The 23301-nt window shown below is 38.7% G+C and overlaps 2 protein-coding genes across 2 annotated transcripts in view; one reads left to right on the top strand and one right to left on the bottom strand.

The window, feature by feature from the left end:
• The first annotated feature begins 1989 nt into the window (after window positions 1-1989).
• On the top strand, window positions 1990-20543 carry MSH6 (mutS homolog 6). The gene is given in 11 exon segments (XM_037807223.1): window positions 1990-2354; window positions 10096-10295; window positions 12433-12599; window positions 13923-15848; window positions 15850-16468; window positions 17508-17767; window positions 19002-19119; window positions 19523-19612; window positions 19826-19980; window positions 20064-20263; window positions 20387-20543. Coding segments are annotated over 11 exon segments (4065 nt in total). The 5' UTR covers window positions 1990-2106; the 3' UTR covers window positions 20469-20543.
• Window positions 20510-23301, bottom strand: part of FBXO11 (F-box protein 11) — a 100055-nt gene continuing 97263 nt past the window's right edge. The window contains exons 20-23 of the mRNA XM_037807224.1: window positions 22987-23094; window positions 22598-22706; window positions 21931-22029; window positions 20510-21844 (exon numbers count right to left, since the gene is read on the bottom strand). Of these exons, the coding sequence (XP_037663152.1) occupies window positions 21715-21844; window positions 21931-22029; window positions 22598-22706; window positions 22987-23094 (446 nt within the window). The 3' untranslated portion in view covers window positions 20510-21714. The remainder of the gene's footprint in view (window positions 21845-21930; window positions 22030-22597; window positions 22707-22986; window positions 23095-23301) is intronic.

The raw sequence follows: 23301 nt of genomic DNA, 5'->3' as shown, positions 1-23301 counted from the left end.
CCTATCTTGGCTTTCCACATGCCTTCCTCACTAAGCTTAAACGTTTCTAGCTTTTGATTTAAAGTGAGAGACTTGTGACTCTTCCTCTCACCTTAACACTTAGGGGCCATTGTAGGGTTATTAATTGGCCAAATTTCAATATTGTGTTCTCAGGGAATAGGGAGGCCAGAGAAGAGGGAGAGCAATGGAGGAAGGGATGGTGGGTGGAGCAGTCACATTTGTCAATTAAGTTTGCTGTCTTATATGGGTGCTTTTTGTGGCCCTCCCAAACAATTATAATAGTAACATCAAAGATCACTGGTAATGATAACAGATATAATAATAATGAAAAATTGTGAGAGTTACCAAAATGTGACAGAGACAAAAAGTGAGCACATGCTGTTGGAAAAATGCTGACAGACTTGCTCAATGCAGGGTTGCCACAAACCTTCAATTTGTAAAAAATGCAGTATCTGCAAAGTGCAATAAAATGAAGTACAATAAAACAAGGTATGCTTGTAAAGATTGCTGTCAGATTAAATGTGATAAAATGATGTTATATTGGAGACAGTATAGTATTTATTTCCATTAACAACACAGGACTCCAGCTTCCCTGGATTTCAATCTTCTAGCTGTGCGATCCTGGGCAAGTTAATTAATCCATGTGTGCCTCAGTTTCCTTTTCAATAAAATGGAAATATAATGCAGGTCCATGATCCTTTACTTGCAATTCTGAAATCCAAAAAGCTCTGAAAACCAGAAGTTTTGTAGCAAATTCCTTTGGTAGCAAATTTTGACCTGAACTGACCTGAGGCTATTTGTAGTTCATATTTGTACCATTTCATATGAATAAACCTATATTTTGCTGCAGGAATATTAATATGTTTGATTTTCAGGGTCCTTTCCCAGACTTTCTAGGGGTGTCACAGGCACCTGTGGAGGGAAGTATATCTGAGTACCTCTCAAGTTTATCTGACACAAAGCTTGATTTTATTACTTGCCAAGCAAAGGAGAACTATGTGTTAGAACAGTCTTCTGGAAGAAAGCAAAGAGCTCATCTTATATAGGTTTTTACCAAAGCACAGCTGTTGGTTATTGGGGCTGGTTTCCATAGCTACTTATTTACAATTTTGGATTAAGGCCAAAGAATTGTCAGTCTTCCCATTTCTTTCTTAAATCTTGAGAATAGGAACTTTTTATTCTTGCACCCTTTTACCTTTCTAAAATCTGAAAAATCCTACATTCTGTGACACCCCTGGCCTAGAGGGTTCAGAGAAAGGATTTTGGACCGTAAGTACCTACCTCATAGATTATGGATAGCGTTAAAGTAGTTAATATATGTAAAATGATTGAATCAGTGCCTGGCAGAGTTTTTATCATAAACATATAAAGGGCCTGGCATCTAGCATTCATTTATCAAGATCTATCAAGTACCTACTATGTAAAATGCTTTAAAAACAACGTGAATAAGAGACTTGGTCTACTGTTCGACTCCACACTAGTTCCCTTTCTTTGGTTCCCTGGTGGAAATGCTCTAACAGCAGTAACAGCAGGAATTCGTTTCTGGGTCACGGCCCTTTTCCACCGTCCTTAGCTTCGTACCCTGTGGGGAGGGCCCCAGCCGTTAACGCCCACGGGAGCGCGCGCACGTTGCCCAGCGCGCCCACGGGCACGCGGCCCTGCGCCCGCCGCTTCCGTTTCAGATAGGCCTTTCCGAGGCGGGTAACTCTGCAGACGCCCCCAGCTTCGGGCGGGAGTTTTCCAGCCCTGACTGTCCCCTCCCGCAACCCCGCCCCAGCGCAAGGGAGCGAAACCAGGAGCCATTCTCCAGGCGGGAGGCTGGGGGCGGTGTAGGTAGCTGGGTAGCTCGGCCGCGCGGAGACGCACCCCCACCTCTTCCCCTCCCCACGTCGCCCGTGCGCCTCGAGTGGGCGGAGACGGGCGCGCGCGCCGCCGGCGACGCCGCCCGCGCGCGCCGAGGCGCCAGCGGATTGGCAGCTCGCGCCTGTGTTTCTCCAGCAGAGCGCACCTCCCCCCCGGGTTTCCCGCCAGCAGGAGCCGCGCGTTAGATGCAGTCCCTTCAGTCGCTCGGTTGGATAGAGCGGCTGGGATTCGCCGACCGTCGCTATGTCGCGACAGAGCACCCTGTACAGCTTCTTCCCCAAGTCTCCTGAGCTGAATAATGCCAACAAGGCCCCGGTGAGGGCCTCAAGCAAAGGCAGCGCCGCCATCACCGGGGCCTCTCCTTCCTCCAGTGGGGATGCGGCCTGGAGTGACTCTAGGCCTGGGCCCTTGGCGGGCTCCGCTTCGCCGCCTGAGACGAAGAACCTCAACGGAGGGCTTCGAAGGCCGGCAGCGCTTGCGGTCCCCACCAGGTAGCTGGGTGCGGGGTTGAAAGGAGGGGTGATGGCGGCGGGGCGCTGGGAGACTGGGGAAGGAAGGCTCGCCGTGGGGGGCAGGGGTCCGCGGCCAGTTCCTGGGTTCGGAGGAGGTGGGCTGCACAGATGTCTTGGAATTATGTAAGTGCTGAGTTGGGACATTTGGGTAGTGTAGATTGTAAACAGGGTCGGAGGAGGAAACAGGCTGTTCAGGAAGAAGGGTTGGAGGGGAGGGGGAAGCAGTTAAGCCGTCTTGAAAGAAGAGGTGTTCCTCCAGGTGTGGGTGGGTGCGGGAAGGGGAGATGGCGTGCAGTTAGTGGTAGGGAGGAGCAAAGTGGGGGATGGGAGTACTACCGACTCTGTGCAGGATATGCGGGGAGGTGGTAGTGCCTGCCTGGGGCGGCGGGGGTGGTTGTGCTTTAGCCAGGCGGAGGAGGGGATCGTGCATGTCCGGGCGGGGGAGGGGATCGTGCTCGCCTGGGGCGGGGGAGGGATGGCGGGAAGCTGGAATGCCTGCTAGCGGAAGGCTGTGGGGGCGCGGCTTGCTGCGGGCGGAATGCTAGGAGGCGGCTCCTTGTTCCGAGCTGGGATGGTGAATTGGGGGTCCCGATGGCGCTCGAGGCACACACATTTGATGGGTGAATCTGAGCCTCAGACGCCGAGACCCCATAAGGAAGGACTTTGACCTGCTGCCTGGGTGAGTGGGCTGCGGAGGGGGTGGGAGAGAGGGATGGACCGGGAGCTGAGGGGGGTGTGTCTTAGGGTGGGGCGTAATCGGCGGAAGAGGGTGCTTGGACGAGGGGTGAGGGGGAGGGAGCAGAAAGTGTTGGGACAGGTCTGGGTCATCCCGTTGGTAGACAGCTCAGGTACCAAAACAAAAGAAAATTTTAGGAAGAAGCTATATTAATTTTGGCACACGTGGAAGTTTTGTGTCTAGTAGAAAAGTTATTTTCTGAAATTCTTGAGTTTTTAAAACAATTCTAGGAGAGAAGTGGGGCATCGTAAATTTTTGAGTTGGAGGAGGGTGAGTCTCTGAAGGCCTTTAATCCGACCATGGGCTGGGATGTATGGATGCGACTGCGTGAAAGCCTGCCCCGAGGAGATGTTCTCGCTTACTGGTCTTTTGAAGCAGAGGGCTTGGCTGGTCTTTTTATCCGGGCAGCAAACGTCATTTTGAAAAACTTGTTCGTTTAGTATATACCAGGTATTGTATTAGTCACAGAGTATAGTATTAGCCATTTGAACCAGTGAAGAAATAGAAGTTTAGAAAAAATAACTCATTCAAGATTAGAGAACTAATTAGTGGTTTTGTGTAATTGATTTCAAATGTCCCAACTCTTTAACGATGTGCTTACAGGAGGTCCCAGTTTTTCTTTTTTTTTTCCTTCAAATTTTAAGTTTATTGTGTTACTCTCATTGAAGCGACCCTTTCCAGCCGCTTAAATAAATAGCAGATTACTAGGACCTGATTGTAGGGAACAGGGTCAGCATCACCATCATGGACTTTTTCATTTTGCTATATGCATGATGTGTTAATGTTTGTGCACAAACATGAATTGATTGGTCCTGCATCCATGCTAAAAATTGATGCGTTTATTAGAGGGATGGAGAGGATTTCATACTTACATATGAAATGTTTGTTTTTTGAGGTCTGAATAAGACTTGTAAACGTATGAGATTGTTTACACTTGACCTCCCACTATGGGGACATATTCCGGGGTATTCAAGAAAGATGGGCATTGGAAATTGGGCTTCTAAAGAGATCCAGTATATAAATTGTCCTTCATTTAACAATTGTGTACTTACTCTGCCAAGCACAGTGTTAGGCATTGTGGATCCAGGATACAACAGTGAACGGGACAAGTAAAAAGACAATTCTAGAGTGGAAGCTGAATGTATAAGCTAGGTGGGAACACATAAAGGAAGCACCTTCGTGCTTTGTGGGGGTGGGGTGGGGGATCAAGGTAGGCTTTCAGTTCTCTAAGCTGATATCAGAAGGACAAATAAGGGTTAGCCCCACAAAAGGCTGCAAATTGTGTGTAGAATGAAGAGGGGGAGCCTTGGGAGAGGAAAACAGGGACGCAATTATAAACAGGCTGATTGACCACAAAGACATTGACTTTGAGAGTTGGTTAAAAGCTTTAAAAGAAGTTAAGCATTTTTTAATGTTTGTCATGTAAGTTTTCTCGATGCTGAAGTGTTTGTTCAAATCTTTTTTCCTGTTTTTTTGTTGTTGTTAGTTTTATGTGATGGCGAACATCATTCTGGATTTTCTTTTATGCAATTTATGACATCTTTTGGTGACCAGAAGTTATTGGTTGTAATGTTGAATTTGTCAGTCTTTTCCTTTATGATTAATGCTTCTGTAGGTTGTAAGATATCCATAGAGGGAGTGATACATATTTTAAAAACATCACTGGCTGAAGTGTGGTGTTTTAAAGGGAGACCAGTTAGGCTGATTTGATAATGGTGAGAGGGTGTGGGTAATTGCATAGGATTGGAGAGGATTTAGAGTTGAGAGGCCTAGGAGGGAGCAGACAGGTGTTGGTGATGATTTAGATTGTGGTAGATGCAGGAGAGAAGTCAGGATGATGTCAAATTGAAGTAAATGGCCCCTGGAAAAGTAGGAAGTATATGTGCTTTTTCTGTAGAATGTGAGCGTTATAATTGAGAGAGCTTGTGAGCAAGGCTTCTGACCACTTAAATCTGTTTTTTTCTTCAAATCTTGGGTCGCTTATTTTTTCACAGTCCCCTTTTATTGGTAATTGTTTCTGTTAATTATGGGTGATCAGGACAGAAAAATTTGTTGCTTTAAGTGTGAGCCGTTCTCTGCATTCAGAGTGGTATGTTAGAATCGACAATGAAATCTTTCTTTTAAAAGAGCTTTTAGTTGACGGTAACTCTTACCTGCCCTAGCTGCTGCTGTTTACTTGCCTTTCCTGAGAATTTTCAAATAAACATTTATGGGTAATGTATTTCTCCAAATAGTATTACATCCAATATTAGTATTGTAAAAGAAAAACAAATTGAAACTTTTGTTAAAAATATCGTCATGGACTGTATTAGAGTTCTCCAGGGAAACAACCGACAGGATATACGTGTGTATATATATGTATGTAGATATTGTAAGTTTTATTATAGGACTTGACTGATGCGCTGTGGGGATGGGCAAATCCGAATTCTGTAGGGCAGGTCACAAGCTGGGAACTCAAGGTTTTCGATGAATTTCCCAGGAGATACTGGCTGGTTAAAGTAGAGGTAGAAATTCCTTCTGACTGCTGAAATCCATCAGTTCTCTTGAAGGCCTTCAGCTGATTAGATGAGACTTCTCTCATTGCAGAAGGCCATCTTTGTTGATTGTAGATGTAATCAGCCAGTGCTTGCTTGACCAAACAATTGGACACCATAACCTAGCCAAGTTGACACATGAACTTAACCATCACATGGACTTAGTTTTACAGATCTAACTTGCTTTTATCAATTTAATTAAAACAACATTTTAAAAAAATGCTCAAATTGTCATAATTTTGCCAGTGGGAGGGAGCCTCTTAAGCTGCTCTTAACGTCTTTTTAATACCACCTCAAAACTTTGGAAAACATTCATTTTGATGACAAAGTGTCCCATTTTCAATTCTCCCTGAGCTGAGGTATGGAATTAGCTTTTCTTTAGTTTCTTTTCTAATAGAGCCCAGTTGGGATGATAATTTTTCTGGTCACCCTAGTATTAATGTAGAAGTATTGGCCAATAGTTAACCCATAGCTGAAGGAAAGAAGGCAAGGGAGGATGGGCGGAGGTGTAGGTAGATGGGTAGGTGTGATGAGGAGCCCTTGGAATTAATTACTCCTCTGACTAGTTCTCTTCTGAGTTCCGTATTTTAGTTATCTAAGGGTTAGAGAAGTCTCCCTAATGATCCACCCTGAAAGGTAGGTATAAACACTCGTAGTTTGCTAAGTTTGGTTTGAGCATATTTTTCACACTTTGATGACTCAATGTTTATATACAGGCTTTTGTTAGATATAACCCAGTTTATCTTTTATTATTTACAGAAGCAAATTCTAGAAATAATTTTGGATTATAACAATCTTTTTAAAAAGCAGATATCCAAAAATGTTAAACTGTTAACTGTAAAATTTTGAGCACAACCAATAATTGACACCAAAGTAACGGACTAAAGAGAAAGCAGAGTAATGTGGTTTTAAAGCAAAAATTTAAAGATCTGTTCAATGTAAATTTAGCCTTTCTAAGTCATTTATTTTGTTTAGTTACATAAAAGCTTTTATACTTATTTTTCTTAACTGGCAGGTTTTCCTGTCCTACATCTTTTTCACTGCTGCTAAAATCCCTAAAGAATACCATACTAGACATTTAGAATACATTATTTAAATCTTTAAAAACAGTTTTAGAATCATAAGTAAATCCTATTTAAGAATATCAAAAGCTAATTCCAGTATTTATTTTGGCATTTCAGCTTTGGCTTTAGAAACAGCCAGTGTTAAGTTTTACGGTTAATATTTGGGGGTTGTGAGGTGACTTTCTTTTTGGCCCAGGTGTTTTCAAATTGGATTTATATTGTATAGGATTAGGTGATCCTTGCTGATATTAATAAAGTCCCAGTTATATGAAAAGAGAAAGATAGTAAGATTGTCAAAAAACAGTCAAATAAATGTTAAAATACAGTACAATTAAATTAGTATAAGAATATACAGAAATAAAGTTTTAAGTAGAGCCAGTTTTATAGGTCTGTGTGACTTTATGCAATTGTCTGGACTCTTCAGAATCAGTGTAAGAAAGATAATGATCCCATGCTTACACTGTATTTATATATTTTAGTGCAGTATTTAGTGTTGGTAGAAGAAATCCAACAATTTGCACAAATTAAAATATGCTTTTATTTTGGCTTTCTTTGGAAACTGTACAATACTAGGGATAAAATTGATTCATTTTTAAAGAACTGAAATTTATACCCACAAAATAATATGTTTAAAAATTTTTAATTAGCATTCAATAAAAAATTTTAAATTGAGAAATGCTTAAAATTTTTAGTTCATTACATAATATGTTTTATCACTTGCTTAATTTTTTTTCTTTCTGGCTTTGAACCACTGTTTCCTGGGCCAGGATTTTTATAGTGTCATTGTTTTTAAAGCTTTGCACTGGAGAAACTGCACATAACTGAATTTTAAAAATCAGCATTTTGTAGTGTACTGTCACTTCATAACAGCAGAGAAGTTAATGTGTAAGATTCTGTAAATATAAGGTTATGTTTAGGAGAAAACCAAAATTATTATTTAAACTGTTCCTTTTGTAATATCATTTTTAGCTTTATAGATGAGGAATTTATTTAGAAACTGATAATGGTTGTAAGGTTTTCAAATAAATTTAAAGATGTTTTATGATAACTTTAAAATGGTTACTTGGAAAGGAATTTTTTCTAATCATTTTTCAGATGTTGTGATCTTTGAACACCACTTGAAAACTATATGTATTACAGCCTTCTTAGAGGACACAAGTTATTTTCTTTGGGATAAAAGAAGGATTTAATTACTTCATTTTAAAACAGTATTGATTACACATTAGTTACAAGTATAAAACTTAAGATTTTTCCCACATTGTGTTTTGGGTCTCAGTCAGAAACCTGAGTTACTCTTACCTGAGGACAGATGAGAACTTCTAAGAATTCTGATCTAGTCATTTAGTTTCTTTGGGAGCCCATAAGACAACTCTTAAAATTTCCTGCAAGGGCTTTGTTATTTCATACCAGGCAAAATAGAATTCCACTGGGTTTGGGGCATCCTTTTCCTTTGAACTTCAAGTGTTCTGCTAAGATGTGGGTTCTTGATAACTTATGCCTTTCATAGACATGTACACAGTTAAATAGCTGGTGTCAGGTTAAGCACTTCTTTAGTCCTTATCCTCCATAACTTAGTTCACACAGGCAAAGAGAAATACTCTGAGACTTAGTCCACTTCAGTTTAACAAACCATGGACACCTTGTAAACTCCAGTCCATACCAGTCAGCTTCAGGGCTCATCTGGAGATATTTCATAATGTCATTACATAGGGGGAGAACTGCCACAAACTAGCCAATCCTTGGCTTTATTAGGTACAGATTAAAATTTAGCACCTGAGTCTCCATCTCAAGGGATTGAGTTGCCTTGGGCAATATGCAGTTTGAATCATGATACCCCAAGATTATACAGCCAGAAATAACACTTCATGTGGGGAGACATGTTCATTGACATAACATTTATTCGCTCTGTTTGGCCAGTCTTCCAAAAGTTACTGTCAAGTGTTTGGCTCAGAATTGATAGTTCTTCATATAGACAAAGGTTATTTCCCTCCTTTAGCAGCAGAAATAAGAGTACAGCTTGGGGGGGGGGGGAATAAAAGCTTGTGGTTTTCAGACATGAGTGTGACAGGCTTTGTGGTTACCTGGCCCAAGTTAAGGAAAGCCTGCTTGACAACGTGAGGCTTGTAAACAAAGTATACCACACAGTAATGATGGTCCTTCTTTTCCCCTGTTAATTTATAGATATGTTAACGAGGAGGAAACACAGGTATGGTAGAAGTTTGAATTGTTCAGACACAGCTCTCTGTTTAAAGATGACCTATGTGGTGAGCCTTAGGTAATATTCATAAACTTGTGCAGGTCACTACAGATTAATTTATAAAGGCCCTTGAGGCAAGTACAACCTGAAATCATGTCCTGTTGTTTCTCTTTTAGTTGTCTGGCCTAGTGGTTTCCATTTGCATTTTTTGAAGAAATATTTTTTCATGATTGGGTCTGAATCAGGTGGCTTCAGTTGACTAATAATCGCTATCGTAAAATGTCGAAAATATTGTTAATAATATACTTATTTTACTTTTATAGCTATTCAGTGAGAACCCTTAAATAGGCTTAAAAAATTTTGGTATAGAGTGCTTGGACAGGGATTGTCAGCTGTGTGTGACATCTTCACAGAGGAGCTCTTCCATAGTCTGTTAGTGAGAATTTTTTTCTCTCCCTCTCTTTCTCTCCCCTTTCTCTGCACCCCCCCCCCCCCCCCCCCCGAGAAAAGCAGCAGGGTTAAATCAGTATTTGTGAAGATGCAGTCTCCACTTTGATTCTGTAGGCATGTATACTTGCTGTGTTTTGGCACATTAGGCACTTATCTGTTGACTTGCGTTTCCATAAAACTAGTTTTTTGGGGGGAATAGAGTGCTAGCTAGCTTGTGTGTCTGGAATGTGTAGGAGCTTAACTGGAAACCAGTTCCAAGCAAAGGCTAATGAGATGATATTTAATGTAATTAAGAAATTATATAATCAGTATGTTTTGCATTTTATTAATATTGTGGGTAAGACCCCATTCCTAATATATTCCATATTGTAATATAGGTGTAACTCACTGTATTTTGGAGCGCACGCCTTTTTCCTGCCATCAGCATTCTGCCAGAATTCTGGCATACTTTTTAAAGATGGAATGATTCTGACAAATAATTTCTTTACCATAATACCAGAATTTATTATATTTATGTTATGACTGCAGGATTTGTTAGTAGTTAAATGTGCATGTGATGTTTGCTTGCTATGTTTTAAAAAATGGCTTGACTTTAAAAACGGCATTTTAAAAAAAATCTTAAAGGAGTCCTAATGATCTTCCTTGGAATTGCTTGTTTATAGGTAACTGCCTTTAAGGCAAATACAATATTAGGCAAATACAAATATTAACCAAATTATGTATTTTCTTTTGGAAACAGTTTTTGTGACTTCTCACCAGGTGATTTGGTTTGGGCCAAGATGGAGGGTTACCCTTGGTGGCCTTGCCTGGTTTACAATCATCCGTTTGATGGAACATTCATTCGTGAAAAAGGAAAATCAGTCCGTGTTCATGTACAGTTTTTCGATGACAGCCCAACAAGGGGCTGGGTTAGCAAAAGGCTATTAAAACCATATACAGGTAAGAGACTCACTCTGCTATTCTGTGTGTGTGTGTGTGAGTGAGTGTGATTCTCCCTTAAATACATTAAAATTAAGTGTATTTTACTCCAATAAATTGCAATGGTGGCAGTTATGAAACATCTGGCATGGAAAAAGGATATGCAGCTGGTTGTCAGTCTGTTGCATGGAATGGAATTTTAATTTTAATTTCTGTCTTTCTAGTGATTTATAGCAATATTATGTCCTTAAGTGAAAGTGATCTCATTATTGGAATTAATAACCAAGATACCAGATTCAGACATGAGTATATTAAACAGTGTCCTTACCTTAAAAGGGTCCAAAAGAGACAATGTGGTTAGAATACATAGTTACATACTACATATATCAACAACATTCTCTAGGTCAGCTGGAGATATACCCTACCTGGCTTCCAGCATTCTCACCTATGAGCACATGTGAGCTGAGGAGTTTCACATCAGACTTCCATAATTTTCTCCTCCAAGGCTCAGCCTTAGGGACCTGTATGTGTAGACTTTTCTGGGGCTAGGGCGCACCTCATCAGTCTCTAATTACACAGTGCATGCACACCATGATTGCATGATATAGTACACTGTACACTCAGGTATGAACAAGTCCTCATCCATTATCCATAGATTATCCAGGCCTAGTATGTTGTTGAACTCAAATGTTGCAGAATCAGAACAAGTGTCAGTTTCCCAGAAATCCCTGTGAAGCATGCCTTTTGGCCATAGTGCTAATCCTGAAGAGGGGAAAAACTGCAGAAAATTAAGTCTAAATGGAAATCTGAAAGGCAAGATGAAAGAAGAAATCTGATTCAGGCTTCTCCTCTAACTTACTGTATAAACTTGGCCAACCGAAGTAACTTGTTCTCTGAAGCTGTTTAATATATAAAATGAGGTCCTTTCTAAGACTAATTTTGAGAATCTAAAACAAAGCTTTGGTAAAAGAACTTCAGAGATCCAGAATTATTTACATTTATGTTGTCATTATAAAGCCATCTCTGTGCTTACCGCTCTTTGCCTTTCATAATTTTAAATTGTTGCAATACATGCTTATTTAATAAAAAAGCACATGGGTGGGAAAAACGGCCTTTTTGAGTTTCTGTTTTGTAGATTTGTAGAGACTGCATTTAGAGTTCTTGGGAACAGTATAAGGTGGGGGGTAGGGTGTGGCGTGTTGCTGCCACAGGTACTTCGGTAAAAGTTCAGAGTCACCCTCCAACTGATTTTGCTTGTTGGAATCTGTAGTTTTAGTGCAGCTACATGGGAAATTGTAGCTTTCATTTATTTAAGCAGCCCATGAACACTGTTAATTCCATGAAAGTTTAGGTTGACCTGTTAGTTTTAGTATAAGGGAAGTAGGAAACAATGTATGTCAGTGTTTTGGATCTGTTAAATTCAGACAAATTCAGGTTTCTTTTCCAATTATAGTTTTATTTTGGCAGAAGAACTGAACAGACATTTCTAATGTTCTGCCTCTTGTACATTATTAGGTTTGTGATCTTGTTGTTCAGTGGATATAAGTGTCATTTAATGTTAGAACTTTTTTAAATGAAACGATTATTTATAAAGGAAGAGCTTTACTTTAAAGCAGAGCAAGACATTTTGATGTAACTTGTGAGAAACCATATTTTAACACATCCAAAGTCTGAACTGGGTTACCCTCACAAAATGTTAGGGTAGGGCCCTCCACCCCCAACCTCCATCTAACTGTCTTTGGGACAAACTTACCTTTAAACATCATAGCTTCATTTGGCTCATAATGTGGTTTTTGTCTTCCTGAAGTAACTTTTTAAAAAAAGCTCTCAAAATGGCTTTTTACATCTCAACTGCCTCATTTGGAGAGGGCTGCCTTACCTGTTTAGGGTCAGGGGAATTAGAGGAGACTAAAATGATCCTGAGTGTGGATGACTTCAAGGCAACTTCAGGGAGGTAAAAGGGGTAATTTTTTTAGTTTCATTAATAGTTTCTCCCTGAAAATTCTTCTGGCTTTTATTGATCTGTTTTTATCAATAAAAAATAATGGGATATGAAAAGATATATTTGATTGTTGCCTTAAGTCTTGCTCATTAGGGCAAGTATTATAGGTTGCAACTATCCAGCTAACAGTTCTTATTTATAAATTTTTTTTTCTAGGTTCCAAATCAAAGGAAGCCCAGAAGGGAGGTCATTTTTATAGTTCAAAGCCTGAAATACTCAGGGCAATGCAACGTGCAGATGAAGCCTTGAATAAAGACAAGATTAAGAGGCTTGAATTAGCAGTGTGTGATGAGCCCTCAGAGCCAGAAGAAGAGGAGATTGAGGTGGAACATAGCAAACATTCTGTTGTTACTTGTGTTAGGAAGGTGATGGGGCATATGTATTAAAATGATATTTTCTTGTGATACATACATACAATATATTTTAGTATACACACATTCTTCTATACTTTCTGCATTTTGGTTAAGTTAGATTACTTAGAATCTTAATAGAACCTTGTTTTGCTTCGGTTCTCAAGCCTGGTGGCAGAGTGAGGCACATATGCTGCAAGGGGTAGCAACAAGCTTGTATGTTTTTGTTTTGTTTTGTTTTGTTTTTCTTTTTCTGCTTGTATGCATTTTGATATTAAGCAGAGTGCTAGGGGACAGTAAGGACCTGGACATAAATTGGTCAGATGGTCTGATAGTAGGCTTCTATATTAGGATGTAGTCAGGTCCTGGAAATTTAATTATTCATGTTTATGCTTTTAATTCTAATACTTTTTGTTGTATTTTGCACTAAGAAAAGGTTGTAAGTCACCTTGAAACCTTAGTTTCAAATGTTATTGGTCATTGAGTGAATTAAAACCTCTTAGGGAAACAAACATTTAATTGGTTGGTTTAAAGCAAACCTGATCATTATTCTCTGATTTAGTAAATTAAAGAGCGATGTCCCACAAGGATTGATTTGATAGTTTTATTCTGTTGCCTTACAGATGAGATGGGAAATAAGTTAATATAGTGGAATATTTTAAGAAAATGAAAAAAGTTTTTAATTTTCAATTTTTAAGGTTGAGACCAGGGGCTGTAACATTAATCAGAGGTTTACAACTGAATGGTAACTACAGAGATCACCTAGCCTAATACTAACACTTTACACATGAAAAAATCCATGATTGCTGAATAACTTGACTAAGATGATAAAGCTGGTTTGTGGAAGAGCAAGGACTAGAACCAGTGTTGATTGCTTACTGCTTTCTTATGCTTAAGAATTAGAAAATGGTAAAACTTCATTTCATAACATGTCAAACTGTAGAAGAGGTGACCTTGGAAGAAGGATAACAGGTTTAAAGTTGTTTATTTCCACAGCTATGACTATTAATGAGGACATCACCTTCTGTACTGGTACTTATAATGTGGGGCCACACTTGGTTTTGTCACTGTTCTGTAGCATAGATATCAATCAATCCTGTAGTGTGACATTTATTTTAATGTTAAGCACAACTGAAATTACCTAGAAGCTATTCATTGAGAAAGAAAACTTCATTTCTGGAGTTGGGTTTTTCTTTTGGTAAGGGAAATTGCAGCATACTGAGAGATTCCACAGCAATGCTGTAATGTACCATATTTTCTTTTGTTTTTTTTTAATACTCTTTCCTTGCCTGACAGGTAAGTGCAACCTATGCATCCGATAAGAGTGAGGAAGATAATGAAATTGAGAGTGAAGAGGAAGTGTTGCCTAAGATGCAAGGATCCAGGCGTAGTAGCCGCCAAATAAAAAAACGAAGGGTAATATCAGACTCTGAGAGTGACATTGGTGGCTCTGATGTGGAATTCAAGCCAGATGCTAAGGAGGAAGGAAGCAGCGATGAAATAAGCAGTGGAGTGGGAGATAGTGAGAATGAAGTCCTAGAGAGCCCAGTCAAAGTTCCTCCGAAGCGGAAGAGAATGGTGACCGGGAATGGCTCCCTTAAAAGGAAGAGTTCAAGGAAGGAAATGCCTGGAGCTTCCAAACGAGCAGCTGTAATTTCGTCAGAAACCAAGAGTACTTTGAGTGCTTTCTCTGCCCCTCAAAATTCTGAATCCCAAGCCCACAGTAGTGGAGGAGGTGATGACAGTAGTCGGCCCACTGTCTGGTATCATGAAACTTTAGAATGGCTTAAGAAGGAAAAGAGAAGAGATGAGCACAGGAGACGGCCCGATCACCCTGATTTTGATGCTTCTACTCTCTATGTCCCTGAAGATTTCCTTAGTTCCTGTACACCTGGGATGAGGAAGTGGTGGCAGATTAAGTCTCAGAACTTTGATCTTGTCATCTTTTATAAAGTAGGAAAGTTCTATGAGCTGTACCACATGGATGCTCTCATTGGAGTTAATGAACTTGGGCTGGTTTTCATGAAAGGCAACTGGGCCCATTCTGGTTTCCCTGAAATTGCATTTGGCCGATATTCAGATTCCCTAGTGCAGAAGGGCTATAAAGTAGCACGAGTGGAACAGACTGAAACCCCAGAAATGATGGAGGCACGATGCCGAAGGATGGCACATGTATCTAAGCATGATAGAGTGGTGAGGAGGGAGATTTGTAGGATCATTACCAAGGGTACACAGACGTACAGTGTGCTGGAAGGTGACCCCTCAGAGAACTACAGTAAATATCTTCTTAGCCTCAAAGAGAAAGAGGAAGGTTCTTCTGGCCACACTCGTGTGTATGGTGTGTGCTTTGTTGATGCCTCGCTGGGAAAATTTTACGTAGGTCAGTTTTCAGATGATCGCCACTGCTCCAGGTTTAGAACTCTGGTGGCACACTATCCTCCAGTACAAGTCTTGTTTGAGAAAGGTAATCTCTCAGCCGAAACTAAGACAATTCTGAAGGGTTCACTGTCCTCTTCCCTTCAAGAAGGTCTGATACCAGGCTCCCAGTTTTGGGATGCAGCCAAAACTTTGAGAACACTACTTGAAGAAGGGTATTTTACAGAAAAGCTAAATGAGGACAGTGGGGTGATGTTACCCCAGGTGCTTAAAGGTATGACCTCAGAGTCTGATTCCATTGGGTTGACACCAGGAGAGAACAGTGAATTGGCTCTTTCTGCTCTAGGTGGTTGTATCTTCTACCTCAAAAAATGCCTTATTGATCAGGAGCTTTTATCAATGGCAAATTTTGAAGAATATATTCCCTTGGATTCTGACATGGTTGGTGCTACAAGGACTGGTACTTTCTTTGCGAAAGCTAACCAACGAATGGTGCTAGATGCAGTGACATTGAACAACTTGGAGATTTTTCTGAATGGGACAAATGGTTCTACTGAAGGGACCCTTCTAGAGAGGATTGACACTTGCCATACACCCTTTGGTAAGCGGCTTTTAAAGCAATGGCTTTGTACCCCACTCTGTAGCCCTTACCCTATCAATGATCGCCTAGATGCCATAGAAGACCTCATGGTTGTGCCTGACAAAATCTCTGAGGTTGTTGATCTTCTAAAGAAACTTCCAGACCTTGAGAGGCTGCTGAGCAAAATTCATAATGTGGGGTCTCCCCTGAAGAGCCAGAACCACCCAGATAGCAGGGCCATAATGTATGAAGAAACTACATACAGCAAAAAAAAAGATCATTGATTTTCTTTCTGCTCTGGAAGGATTCAAAGTAATGTGTAAAATTATAGGGGTTATGGAAGAAGTTGTTGATGACTTTGAGTCTAAAATTCTTAAGCAGGTCATTACTCTCCAGACAAAAAATCCTGAAGGCTGTTTTCCTGATTTGACTCTTGAATTGAACCGATGGGACACAGCCTTTGACCATGAAAAGGCTCGAAAGACTGGACTGATTACTCCCAAAGCAGGATTTGACTCTGATTACGACCAAGCCCTTGCTGACATAAGAGAAAATGAACAGAGCCTCCTGGAGTACTTAGAGAAGCAGCGCACTCGAATTGGCTGCAGAACCATAGTCTACTGGGGGATTGGTCGGAACCGTTACCAGCTGGAAATTCCAGAGAGTTTTACTACCCGTAATTTGCCAGAAGAATACGAGTTGAAATCTACCAAGAAAGGCTGTAAACGATACTGGACCAAAACTATTGAGAAGAAGTTGGCTAGTCTGATAAATGCTGAAGAAAGGCGAGATGTGTCACTGAAGGACTGCATGCGGCGACTGTTCTATAACTTTGACAAAAATTACAGGGACTGGCAGTCTGCTGTGGAGTGTATCGCAGTGTTGGGTAAGACTTTGAGCAACCTTGTTCTTTAGGCTCTGTGTTATAGTTGTGCTATTAAGGCATTAAGATTTGAAGCTATTGATAAAGTCCCCATTGACCCATATACATAAACAGGTAACAGGGTATGTGATTTCACAAGTATGTATTTGCCTCCTCATTAGAGAAATGACTAGGTTGCTCCCAGCAATTTAAGTTCTTCACTTGAAACTTCTAATTATTAGTAGCCCTGCAGCCTTTCTAAAGACGTGAAAAATTAAAGATTTTGATAGAAATTTTTGGTACTCAATGAAATGAGTAAAACATCAGATCTGAAATATTTTCATCTTTAAATTTTTTAGTATTTGATAAATTTGTTTTTAAGCTTCCATTTGCTTAATTTAAGGCTATCTTCTTGACCCACTGCACTTAGTTTTATAGCCTTCACATCTCCTTTGTGTGTTTTCAGCTTATCCATATGCATGCATGTTTTAAAAGATTTTAATCTTCCCTTTTTCTCTAGCCTAAATTGTCATACTTTATTTACTGTAATGGATTTTTAAAAGTCCTGACTTATCCATTTGTAATTTGGTAACGGTTTCAGCTTTATAAATAATTTCCTTTTTTCTTTATGTTGTCATGGCCAATTTATCTGGAGTCTTTGCTGTTTTAGTTTTGGTTTGTATTTTTTTTTTTTTATTTTTAACTTAGCAATCAGTCTTTACACATTGATAACATGAATTATTTTGATCTGACTACAACTATCTAGAGTAGAATAGCATCCTTCAGTTTGTGCTGCCTTTGTTGCTTTGACTAATAAAACAGACCGATAATTGCTTATTTTACAGTAGCAAAGCATTTTATGTATTTTTGTGAAGTTAGATGCTGCTAACTAGAGTGCCAAGTGTAAGAAATTAATCAAGAATATGCCACTTTTACTAAGTGGAAAGCATTTTTGAAGACTTTATAAAAGCTGGGTCTTGGTGCTAATTTAGTGTGTATGATTACCTATAAAGAAATCCCCAAAATGAGGAAGCCTCACCTTTTACCTTCTCTTTTTTAACAGATGTCTTGTTGTGCCTGGCTAACTATAGTAAAGGGGGTGATGGTCCTATGTGTCGTCCAGTAATTCTGTTGCCAGGAGAAGACACTTCCCCCTTCTTGGAGCTTAAAGGATCTCGCCATCCCTGCATTACGAAGACTTTTTTTGGAGATGACTTTATTCCTAATGACATTCTAATAGGCTGTGAGGAGGAAAATCACAAAGCCTATTGTGTACTTGTTACTGGACCAAATATGGGGGGCAAATCTACACTCATGAGACAGGTAAACTAATCCTTAAAGTTATGTTATCAGAAGGTCATTTGTAACACTTTTAAGAAAAAATATATTTCATGCTTAGGCCATCCTTTATGCTTTCCCAAAAAGCACAGGTTACATAAAATTCAATTACTAACTTCCCAGAAGAGAATTAAATTTACCTTATCAGTCAAAATTTACCTTCTCAGTCAAATATGCCTAATGTTAGCAGGGAAATGTTAGTTAAAAGGATGGGGAGGTGTCAGGTCATTATTTTCTAACAAGCTCTTTTACTTGATTGAATTCATTTGAACGAGAATTAAGGCAAGGTGAAAAGTAAAATGCATGTGTTTTATATAGATGGATATCATGAAGCTTATTGTTATGCTTATTTTCTTACTGGAAAGGAAAAATCAGATATAAAAGGTATTAGGTAGGGGCTAGAGACCTGGAATCTAGTTTCTTTTCTGTGCAAAATTTGGTGTGCTTTGGTTTATCAACATTTGGAACCAATGATTTCTCAGTCTTAACCAGGTTTGTCCTTAGGAAGCAATTTAGACTCTTCTATCTTATGCAAGATCCAGACCTATAGTAGACTTATTCAGATAAGAAAATTCATGATTTCTGATAACTACTGGAAATTGCTTTTAGGGAAGAAATGATGGCCTTGATGTATTTGTCTTTCCTATGTACCAGGGGTTGACCACCTACAAAGCTAAGAATGGATTTTACATTCTTAAAGGGTTAAGGGAGGGAGGGAGGCCCACAAAGTCCAAAAATAGTTACTGTTAGGTCCATTAGTTTTTTTGCTGTTCTCCTGTGATATACAACAAATCTGCTAGCCATACAGTGTTGTTGTGTCCTGGTTTTCAATCTTTTTAAATCACTTTGTCAAAATCACCTGGAAAATGTGACAAGTATAGGGAATTCATTGGCTGAATTGATTCATTCGGTCTGGAATTGGTTCTAGGCATCAATAGTTTTAAAAGGTATAGTCAAGAGACAAGAATCTCCAGTTTCAGTACACAGGTTCTGAGGTTTTAGATCAGGTTAAGCCCTAAGCTTCACTCTTCTCCATTCTAGCAAATGGGTATAAGAACAGAACCCTACCTAAATTCTTAGGATTTTGCCTGACTCCTTCTGTAAGGCTTCTTAAGAAAGACATGTTTTAGTTTGGATACTCGCCTCTGTGTTCTGTTAAATTCATCTTTCTCTAATATAAATACCAGTCATAAAAAGCCTTTTCCTTCCTCATTCACAGGCTGGCTTATTAGCTGTAATGGCCCAAATGGGTTGTTATGTACCTGCTGAAGTATGTAGGCTCACACCGATTGATAGAGTGTTTACTAGACTTGGTGCCTCGGATAGAATAATGTCAGGTGAGTTGTGCTGCTTTCAGATATTTAAAAAGGTCACTTTGATTGTTTTGAGCATTATATTTTATAAAAGTTCATTTCCCTAACAGGTTTTAATTTACTGTTTCAAGGAAGCTTACCCTCTATTCTTATCAGTGCAAAATACAACACAAAGTATTAGAATTAAAAGCATAAACATGGATAATTAATTTCTGGAGCCTGACTACATAGTAGAGGCTTCTATTCAAGGATGGAGATTACCTGACCAATTTATGACCAGGTCTTACTGCCCCCAGGGCACTGCTTGTTACCACCCTGTAGCATATGCCTTGCTCTTAATGAGACTGACCCTTTAGGACCCCATTGGATGGTTCATGATATATTTAAAAGATGAATCATTCTGATATATTTTAACTTTTTTTTTTAGGTGAAAGTACATTTTTTGTTGAGTTGAATGAAACTGCCAGTATACTTATGCATGCAACAGCACATTCTCTGGTGCTTGTGGATGAATTAGGTAAGGCCTTAAAAAGTATGACTAGAACGACTTTCTCAAGACAGTGGCACTTAAATGTACTCCCTCTCCCCAAACACTGCTAACGGGTTACTATGGTGTATTTCGTCTTGATGTACCATACTCTTCTATAGTTTTTGTATTCCTTGGTAAGGTAAGTGTATTCCATATAAGGCAGAGTGTATTCCATAAAGTTTGCATATTTTGCTTTTATAGGAAGAGGTACTGCAACCTTTGATGGGACAGCAATAGCAAGTGCAGTTGTTAAAGAACTTGCTGAGACTATAAGGTGTCGTACATTGTTTTCTACTCACTACCATTCATTAGTAGAAGATTATTCTCAAGATGTTGCTGTGCGTCTAGGACACATGGTATGTATAAATTGTTTATTCAAAGGGACTCAATTGTGTATGTCCACTGCTAGCATAAGAATATAATTATATTTTTCTTTTAGGCATGCATGGTAGAAAATGAATGTGAAGATCCCAGCCAGGAGACTATTACCTTCCTTTATAAGTTCATTAAGGGAGCTTGCCCTAAAAGCTATGGCTTTAATGCTGCAAGGCTTGCTAATCTTCCACAGGAAGTTATTCAGAAGGGACACAGAAAAGCAAGAGAATTTGAGAAGATGACTCAGTCACTGCGATTATTTCGGTAATTATAATTGAATATATTTACACTATACACCTAACCTTAGACTTTTTCTGAAAAGGGGAGGGATAATGTACTGTGAAAAATGTAAACTAAAAAAAAAATTTTTTTTTCTTTAACTTTAAGGGAAGTTTGCCTGATTAGTGACAAGTCGACTGTAGATGCTGAAGCTGTCCATAAGTTGTTGGCTTTGATTAAGGAGTTATAGACTACATTGACTTTTGACAAAGGTGGGAAATTCAGACAACATTATGATCTAATAAACTTTATTTTTTAAAAATGACCATTTTTTCCATTTCTTTCTAGGAAATTAAACCCTTTTATTTCTTACCTACCTTCTACATAATGGTTATTGAATACTCCACAATATATTAAGTCTAGATGTTATGGTACATGCATACACTTTCAGGCTGTTTATACCCACTGTCACCAATACACATAAATGGGGAGGGGGCAGAGCTATGAAACTGTATAGGGCTGTATATATACTTGTCTCAGCTTAATGCAGGAAATTGTTTTAATTTCCAGCAGTTTTGTCTAAACTGTTCAAAAAAAAAAAAAAAACTATGAAGAGTTTCAAATACAGGACTGTTTTGAAGAGACTTTCTAAAGTGTACTTTAAAACATAGTAGTTTTTTTTAGCTTTCACAAAACTGAATTACAAGAATACTTTTGTTTTACAGTGCATCCCTTCCTAGGAAGTCTCATTAAAACACTCACTTTTTTTTTCTAGGGGTGGTTTTGAATGCTGCACAGGGAAAGGAAGGAAAATAATAAGTCTTAACTTTTCTTAAAGGATACCAGAAACATTGCTGGATATAATTTAAGATTAGTGTTTTCTCTTTCATAGAAAGAATGTACATACTGGGACATGAGTACAGTTACAGCAAGTCTAGGTGTGCTAACAAAACAGGGCACATTCAAGTACAATAAGATTTTGCTTGAAATTAAAAACAAACTACATGAGATTAAAGCATTAAAATCATATTTCTCAATCTGAATACATGTTAAAAAAAAATCAAAAGAAACGCAGAAGTGCTAGCTCACATTTTTACCATATTACAAAAGCAATTGGTACCCATGTCCATAAAGGCAGCAACAAAGCTGCCTGTCTATTGGAGATTACTACTGCAAATTGGACTGCATTCAATGCTAGTTGTAAAAACACCAGCTTTTCAGAAGTTGGTATCTGTACAAAATTGCAGCTTATTGTCTTCAATTCTATCCCTTCAAAAGTCTTTACACAGTAATGCTAAAACACCCAGCTTTGAGATCCTGAGTCAACATATTGCCACTTTCTTTTTGGTAGCTTGAGCTTCATAGTGTCAACTGACCTCGTGTATCCATTTTAGTACAGTCTCTTCCTGTAGCATGGGCAAATATTTTAAATCTTCCAAAAAAAGTTTTAAGTTATGATGTTAGAATGGCAGGACTTTTTTCTTTAGGGAAGGAATTCAGTTGTGCTGCAATGTATTAGATTCTATAGGTGGAGCAGAGTCATATAGTGTATCTGTATCATGTGTAGGCTCACCAGCTAATGTACAAGGATTAGACAGTGTTCCAGCACCACAGTCACAGAAAAACCTAAAGCAAAATGAAAACCCAAAAATTAGGAAAGTGAGGGGGTTGGATAACTGGGTAAACATATAGCAATCAAGTGTACTACATACCTATCATGTCTAATAAATTCTACATCATGTCCCTGATGGCACTTCTTAATGCAGTTCACACATATGGCATTTCGATCTGTGGTGTTACAAGTATGACATCTAAAAAGTAAAAGCTTACATTATTTTTCTTGAACAACATTAATTCAAGTACTTTTTTTGAGCAATTCTGAAAAGATACTTCATTGGAGTAAGTTATTTCCTGTCTTCTGAGGAAAATGAAATGATTTAAGTTGTAAAAAAAGGGTTCAAACTTTTCAGTTTAATAAACTTCATTCCCTATCAAGGTTTTCCAGGCTGAATCAATTTGGGAGAAGGGAGTCAAAATTCTCACTCATAGTGACTGGGATATACTGAAATCCAAGTTTGCTTTGAAACTCCTCAGAAAACAATTATGTTATAGGCACTGTCTTCCTATGGCTACTGATATTGCAGTATTACATGAAAGGTGAAATATTTCCAAGGTTTCCATATTTTAAGCACAGGATCCTCAAGTAGGCTGACCACAACCCAATGTGTGCAATTCAATTGGAAAATTTTCAGATACATTTGCTTTCCACCAGCAAAAAGCCAACCTATTCTGTTTACCTCAAACATTTAAGGAAATCTATAAAAATGGTAGGTATTACAATCTACCCCTTTTCAGGACACAAAAAATTGAGAAAAATACCTGTAGAAATCATGCATGGGATAGCTGGTATAACTTGATATTTTATATAAACACTGGCCTCTACTAACAGCCTTTTCTATGGCGTCTTGATTGTTCATTATTTTGTTATCTGTAATAAAAGAAAAATTAAATTCTAGAGGGTAAAGATTATTGTTAAAAAATTAGTCACTTTTTAAGAGCTTTAAAGAGGCTAACCAGTGAAGTAACTCGAAGATAATAGAAATGGATTTTCCTTGTGCAAGATATTCTAAAGTCTAACTTAATTTAAAAATAGTTCAAGTTGTTGCTACCTTGTAAAGAAGGACTCAGGTTATTGAGAAACAGTGGCTTTCGATTATTTTTTCATGGCATATTTTGTGTATTCATAGGCAGAACAGAACCCAACATACCTTTCATTGTCACATTAACACCAGATGCTAAAAATAAGCCGCCAAACCGGTTGTTAAAAATCTGATTGCCTTCTAGTGTTGCAGTTGCATGATTTGTAATTTCAATACCTGAAATAAAATTTACAAACAGAAGATGCAAAACTGAAACAGAGTTTATAAGGAATGTATTTAGCATTACCCCGTAACATCTTAAGAGTAAAATACAAATGTCTATCTGAAACACTAACAGTAAAATTAACTTTTCACTGTGAAAGTCCACTATCCTTGCCAAAGGAAGGAGTGATAGTTCCAAATTTAATTTTAGAAGGGGGAAAA

This window comes from Choloepus didactylus, chromosome 17 (genome assembly GCF_015220235.1).
Source record: "Choloepus didactylus isolate mChoDid1 chromosome 17, mChoDid1.pri, whole genome shotgun sequence".
Classification (NCBI taxonomy): Eukaryota; Metazoa; Chordata; class Mammalia; order Pilosa; family Megalonychidae; genus Choloepus; species Choloepus didactylus.
The sequence above is the reverse complement of the archived record's forward strand: the minus strand, read 5'-3'. Positions and strand labels throughout refer to the sequence as shown.